The 7,826-nt window shown below is 30.8% G+C and overlaps 1 protein-coding gene across 1 annotated transcript; it reads left to right on the top strand.

Annotated features, from left to right (window-relative positions):
- The first annotated feature begins 4,650 nt into the window (after window positions 1-4,650).
- On the top strand, window positions 4,651-6,078 carry LOC131076192 (cyclin-U2-1). Its single transcript, XM_058013242.2, has 2 exons — window positions 4,651-5,132; window positions 5,354-6,078. The coding sequence occupies exons 1-2, from the start codon at window positions 4,741-4,743 to the stop codon at window positions 5,643-5,645; spliced, it is 684 nt and encodes a 227-aa protein (XP_057869225.1). The 5' UTR covers window positions 4,651-4,740; the 3' UTR covers window positions 5,646-6,078.
- Window positions 6,079-7,826: the final 1,748 nt, after the last annotated feature.

The raw sequence follows: 7,826 nt of genomic DNA, 5'->3' as shown, positions 1-7,826 counted from the left end.
AATGCTTCAAAATTTGAAATATCATGTAATAATAATTAGATCCGAGCATAAAAATTAGAAATTATGTAACCCATAAGTCAATTTTATCAAAATAAACTAGGGTTTTATGAAATTCAACCTCTAAATTAATGCCAATTAAGTGCAAAAATGAATTGATTAAATGCATACAAATTAGATTTGAAAATAAAAATCATAATTAATGCAAGCACAATGTCAGGTTCACCAAAATCTTTAGTTGGTGAAAATAGGGATCCATAAATCAAGGTATGAATTCACTTATTTCCACACAACATATCAAGGGAGAGAGAACCCAATAGATTCAAGCCGTATTCTATTACGAGAAGGGTTGAATGCAGATTGGATTCTACTCCCCTTTGATTGAGTTGAGGATGCAATTGAAATGATGTAATTTAAAGGCTAAATCTAGGTTAAATGATGGATATTTGACATAAAATAACATTAACAAGAAACTACAGGTACAATGTAGACACAGAGCTAAGTATGAGAAGAAGGAACAAAGAGGCACCTGCGATAGCAAATTAGGCTTGGAAATACAAGACAAGGAGGCAATTATTGACTTGGTCCTCCAACTATTAGATGTGGACAAATAAGAAACTTTTGGAATTAGAATGTTGCTTAGACTTTGTTCCCAAAAGCTTGTTAGAAATTTGCAGGATCAAGAGGCAATTATCAACTTGGTCCTCTATTTTTTGCTCCTACAAAAGTTAGATCTGGTCATCGTCGAATTCCCTACCGAAATATTTTTCCATGGCTCCTAAATCTATCATCTGCATGTAGAAAGAAGGAAAATGGTGTTGTTAATAGGGGTTTGCTTAGGTCAAACCATAGGTTTGGAATTAACCCTCAAATTGAAATTAAAATTAAATTTGAAATGGAATTGATTGAATTGGAAAAGATTGCCTTTTGAGGGCAAGGCTAAATCTGAAATGAAATGCTTGAATTGAAACTTGATACCTTGACAAATCTTGCTTTGAATTCTTCATGCAAAGGTTTATAACATCATGTAGAATGTCTTGATCATGGTTGCCATCATGAATGCTTGAAATCTAAACTTGACCTCTCCTTCACTGCCTTAATGATGCTTGATTGCTCACCCACTTTAATTTGCAAAAGTGCAATTGAGAGATATTCTTGTGTTTTTAAAATGAGGGGGTTAGACTCAATTTTATACTAACTACACCAAATGTGTTCAAAATTTTAGAGCAAGCTGACACAGAGAATGTTTTCCTACCTTTGAAATGTGACCATTGCGGGATCCAAATCTGGGCCATTTTTGGGAGGATCATGGCACCTAGGGCATCCTAGACTTGCCAATCAAGACTCAAATTTGAATAGTGTCCCATAAAGGCACCAAAGATGCAGATTGTGGATGGGTGTGAATAGAATCAAAGCAGAGTCAAAGCATGAAAGGCTAGATCACATAAGTGAGGCCTAGGTGAGGATGAAATTGTATAGAGATACAATTTATGACACTAAAAATCCTAATATAATTACAAAATCTATATAAGTATAATAATTAAATTAATTATATTTATGTAATATTAATTATAAATGATCTTAATAAAATAACTATTAATAATTATAAACTTGTATAATATAAAATTAGAATGAAAATAGACATTTTTTAATAATTACATGAAAAATATTTAAAATTATGATTAAAACTTATTAAATTATTTTTTATATATTAAAATGATTACAAAATAATGTTTTTCAAAAAGTATAAAAAAATAGAATGCTTTTAAGAAAAAATATACAAAATTATAATCATAAAGAATACATACAGTCATTAATAATGAGGTTAATTTTTTTAATAAAAATGTTTGTTGTGTAATACCTCTAATGAAATAGTTTAATTTTTTTTTTAATTTAATTTGAATAGTGTGAAACCAAATCCCTATAAAATAACTAATTGATTTTATTACTTATATTTTGAAAAATTAAAAAATATTAAATTTATAATCTATATAGAAAAATCACTTTATTTACAATATTATAAATAAAAAAATTTATTTAAAAAAGACATTTATTTTTTAATTATAAAAAAATTAAATAAAAGTCTAAAAAAAAAAATTATTCTTAGAAATCCGCCCCTATAACACCAAATGTTTTAAATAAATCATATTGGTGCAAACCAGTTTATTAATTAGACTTGATGAATGCAATAGTATTGGGAGTTGTCTATCCAACGACATAAAAAGTAAACCACTTTAGGTGGTTGGATAGATGGCTCTGCTATCTAGCCACCTAAAAGATAATTTTTAAAGAAGAGTTTTCATTAACTTTTAAAGAAGAGTTAATTTTTTTTTTTTTGTAAATGTCTCCTTGAAAACTCTTCTTTAAAAGTTACTTTTTATATGGCTGGATAACCACTAGCATAATATTGCCTAGGACAAGTACTAATAAGGCCTACTTTAACTATTAGCTCCTCTCCCTTCTTGAAGACAACATAAACTAAAAAATTATTAATAATTTACAGCTGTCATGACCTTTTCAAATTCTTCTTTAAAAGTTACATTTTAGATGCCTATAGGCATAATAATTTAGGGCTGTCATGAACTTTTCAAATTCTTCTTTAAAAGGTACATTTTAGATGGCTATAAACATAATAATTTATGGCTGTCATGACCTTTTCGAAACATTTTAGATGGCTATAGGCATAGACAAATAGTAATAAAGCCCACTTTAACTATTTATTCCTCTCCCTCCCTAAATACATCTTAAACTCAAAAATTAGTAATAATTTATAACTCAAAAATTATTATTAATTTATAACAATCAGACTTTTTCAAACTACTCTTTAAAAATTACTTTTTAAATGACAACAACCTTCACAACAATTGATGCATGTTCAGCTACTGATATTCTTCCCCTAATAAGACGACTTTCTTTTAACTGCTACCTCCTCTCCCTCCCTGCATACAACCTAAACTCAGTGATCTTTTTTCTTTCTGACACACACGTTTTTTGGGGTATTGACCAAGGTACAAATTTACTTACAAGACATGAATTCACAATGCCACATGTGCACAATTTACCGTCGGTGATGTACTATGAACTTTATTAAAATATGATTAAAACTTGTTAAATTATGATTAAAACTTGTTAAATTATGATTAAAACTTGTTAAATTATTTTTTATATATTAAAATGATTACAAAATAATGTTTTTCAAAAAGTATAAAAAAATAGAATGCTTTTAAGAAAAAATATACAAAATTATAATCATAAAGAATACATACAGTCATTAATAATGGGGTTAATTTTTTTAATAAAAATGTTTGTTGTGTAATGCCTCTAATGAAATAGTTTAATTTTTTTTTAAATTTAATTTGAATAGTGTGAAACCAAATCCCTATAAAATAACTAATTGATTTTATTACTTATATTTTGAAAAATTAAAAAATATTAAATTTATAATCTATATAGAAAAATCACTTTATTTACAATATTATAAATAAAAAAATTTATTTAAAAAAGACATTTATTTTTTAATTATAAAAAAATTAAATAAAAGTCTAAAAAAAAAATTATTCTTAGAAATCCGCCCCTATAACACCAAATGTTTTAAATAAATTATATTGGTGCAAACCAGTTTATTAATTAGACTTGATGAATGCAATAGTATTGGGAGTTGTCTATCCAATGACATAAAAAGTAAACCATTTTAGGTGGTTGGATAGATGGCTCTGCTATCTAGCCACCTAAAAGATAATTTTTAAAGAAGAGTTTTCATTAACTTTTAAAGAAGAGTTAATTTTTTTTTTTTTGGTAAATGTCTCCTTGAAAACTCTTCTTTAAAAGTTACTTTTTATATCGCTGGATAACCACTAGCATAATATTGCCTAGGACAAGTACTAATAAGGCCTACTTTAACTATTAGCTCCTCTCCCTTCTTGAATACAACATAAACTAAAAAATTATTAATAATTTACAGCTGTCATGACCTTTTCAAATTCTTCTTTAAAAGTTACATTTTAGATGCCTATAGGCATAATAATTTATGCCTGTCATGAACTTTTCAAATTCTTCTTTAAAAGGAACATTTTAGATGGCTATAGACATAATAATTTATGGCTGTCATGACCTTTTCGAAACATTTTAGATGGCTATAGACATAGACAAGTAGTAATAAAGCCCACTTTAACTATTTATTCCTCTCCCTCCCTAAATACATCTTAAACTAAAAAATTAGTAATAATTTATAACTCAAAAATTATTATTAATTTATAACAATCAGACTTTTTCAAACTCTTCTTTAAAAATTACTTTTTAAATGACAACAACCTTCACAACAATTGATGCATGTTCAGCTACTGATATTCTTCCCCTAATAAGACGACTTTCTTTTAACTGCTAGCTCGTCTCCCTCCCTGCATACAACCTAAACTCAGTGATCTTTTTTCTTTCTGACACACACGTTTTTTTGGGTATTGACCAAGGTACAAATTTACTTACAAGACATGAATTCACAATGCCACATGTGCACAATTTACCGTCGGTGATGTACTATGAACTTTATTAAAATATGAATATGTCAAATCAATGATCCGGACGAATGATTCGGAAAATCTCAAATATGGACAAGCTATCTTGATTTAGACTAGACTTCACACACCGTGTGATTCGACCCGTAAACCTCCTCAATCCTCGTATATCTACTTGTTCTTCTTCGCTTTCTCATAATTTTCAAAAGCTCACTTCAAGGACAAAACAAGAATGGCACTAGTAGATGTGAAAATGAGCCGTCTTTTTAGCTGGGACTCATTCAGCATAGAAAATGAGTCAAATCTCTGTATGCTTGCAGTTCTAGCTTCCCTACTCCAGAGACTTGTAGCAAGGAACGAAAGGCTACTGTTTTCTTCCGGTAAAAGCTTCTCTACAGAGAATTTATGTGTTTTTGCTGCGCTGCAAGTTCCTGAAATGGGCATAGAAAAGTTCCTTGAAAGGATCTTCAAGTATTCTCGCTGCAGCCCTTCGGCATTTGTTGTTGCATATGTTTATATAGATCGTCTGATTCTCAACAATCCAAGCTTTCGTATTACATCTCTTAACATTCACAGGCTGGTCATCACCAGTGTCATGGTCGCTACCAAATTTCTGGATGACTTGTGAGTTGATTTGTTTTTGCTTCTTATCAATGTAGTTTTGCTAGATGAAAATGAACGTTCTAGTTGACTTGTGAGTTGGTTTGTTTTTACTTCTTATCAATGTTAGTTTTGCTAAATGGAAATGAACATTCAGTCATAGTTTTTCTTCTTATCAATGTAGTTTTGCTAGATGGAAATGAACATTCTAGATGGCTTATGTGAAAGTGGTGCTTTTGGGTCAGGCATTGCAACAACGGCTATTTTGCAAAAGTGGGCGGCTTGACACTCGAGGAAATGAACATTCTAGAAGTTGAATTTCTCTTCATGCTGCGTTTCAGATTGCATGTTACAGTGAGCGTGTTTGAGAGTCATTGCTCACATTTTGAAAGAGAGGTGGCGTTGGGCGGAGGTATTCAGATTGAGAGAACTCTTCTGTGCGCTTCTAGAAAAGAAATATCCAAATTATGGAGGCAAGACATTTGGAAGGTGGTGGGGCAGAGACTTGTCATGAGCTCCAGATGTGCAGGATGCTAATGCAAGCTTAATAATGGTGTCAAATCGACTATTACATATGTTTAAACAAGGTGTAATTAGTACATAATAAGCAAGCTCAGTTATAGTGAGAGGTTGGTTAGATATTTGTCCACCTACCCTAGTTAATCTCTGACATGTATAAATGAGCTCTTCAAAAGCAGTGTGTTTTTAATATTAGAATTGCCCAAATTTTTTTGCTGTACGGTTTGTTGATGCACTCCAAGCTCTCTGGATTGAATCTAGGTACACGTTTTTCTATGGAAATTTTAATGCCTGGTCCACAAGTGAAAGAAATCGTGTGGAATACTGTAAGCCATTCGTGCAATCTCACACAAATGTCTGGTGTCCAAAAAGCTTTTGCTTTTTCCAAAGGTATATTCCAAGAAATTATTAAAGCTCTGAAATAACTGCGTAGGGTACCGTGTATATTCATTGCAAACTGTAAACGTCCCCACAGCTTTTATGGAGCGACTTCCGTAAACACAAGTGTGCGGTTGGTGAATTGTTCGAGGAGCAAATTAATTAGGAAATTTCAGTCCATGATAATATCAATTTGGTAGTGAGGTTTTTTTCTTTTAGTAAGTTGTAAAAATTCAAAAGTTAATGGTTAACAAAGGGATTAGTATACAATCATAATTCAAAAATTTTACTAGGGGAACCTCTCATAGCTCTGATTGTAACTTTGTGCACTTTAAGTACATCAGATTTTTGACGATTTTTTTGTTTGTTTTCTATGCGACTTAATTATTTTTAGTTAATGTTCTAGTTTCTGGGTAGTAAAGACAGGTTGTGAGATCTGTTATGCAAATAGAGGCTAAAAAGTGGTTATTTCAAAGTTTTTTTCAAAATATATTTCTTATTGTCTCATCATCTGTTCACTTTGATAACCAAAAAATTTGCACAATTGATTCAATACTTATGCACAAATGTCCCAATAATTATGCACTAATGGTATCAATAAAGTTATATACTTATTTTAATTAGTAACTTTTTTCTAGAAAATGAAGGAACTGGCAATGCAACAATCACAATGCTTCTGGTGTGACCATTTTATGTTTTTCAAAATGATATATTTAACAAGTTTGAAAACACAATACAATTGTTCAAAAACACATCACATTTGATAAATCATTTTGAAGAACGCAAAATGATCACACCAGATAGTCAGTTTTTGAAAAGGGGCAGCGATTTGTCCATTGTCAGTTTTGATGATTACACAGAAATGATTTATATAATAAGAGGCCGAGGCACCCAAAAATGGTCACACCAGTGTACGCTTGGTGATTTGTTCGAGGAGCAAATCAATCCTGTCTTCGCTGGCGTGGGTGCCATTTTTGGGTGCCTCGGCCTCTAATGATATAAATCATTTCTGTGTAATCTTAAAATTTATAATGTTTCGTTCGTTAAGGATAGTCTGCATTAACATTCGAAGGATGGGTTTTAATACATAACCGTCATGGAAAATCCAGCTAATAGAAATAGACTACCTTCAAATTTAGCACACCAAACTTGGCCAAGAAACGAAAGAGGAAACTTCAAAGTCGGTGGGGAGAAGGGACAAAAAAGTAACATCAAAGTAGAGTCATGTCAAGTAGTTCAATTAGTTATGAAGACAGCAATACAAAAAGTAGCTTTGGTCAAAGTCTTCAATGAGTTTAGACATACAAAGAATACTATTCTTAAAGCATATACCAATAATTCTGATAGACATTGGAAAATTTATAAAACACTCTAAAATCTATTTGGAATGGTAATGTCTAGGACAAATGGGAGATTTATAATAAATAGATCATTATTATCATGTAAAGTTAGAGAAAAATATACAAAATGGAGGAAAGGATTTATTACTTAATATGTTTTAATAGTGTTATAAGATTTTTAATGTCTAATATTTTTAGTCTAGTATACTATCAATCAATAGATGTGTGTTATTTTAAAGTTGCGAGTGTTGATCATGTATGTTCATAGTCGAATGAAATGCATTCTTCATCTAAAAAGTCATGCCAAATAGGTACATCAACAAAGCATGACTTAATGTATAAGAAGTACAACTTAATACACACCTCTTGGTCTATCCTTTTTAGGGGGGCTTTTTTGGACATCTTACCAAAAACGTGGTTTGAAATTACTACTATGAACTTGGAAGGTGCGAAGTTAAAGTGTTCAACTATTGGGCCCTCT

Source organism: Cryptomeria japonica, chromosome 3 (genome assembly GCF_030272615.1).
Source record: "Cryptomeria japonica chromosome 3, Sugi_1.0, whole genome shotgun sequence".
Taxonomy (NCBI): Eukaryota; Viridiplantae; Streptophyta; class Pinopsida; order Cupressales; family Cupressaceae; genus Cryptomeria; species Cryptomeria japonica.
The sequence above is the reverse complement of the archived record's forward strand: the minus strand, read 5'-3'. Positions and strand labels throughout refer to the sequence as shown.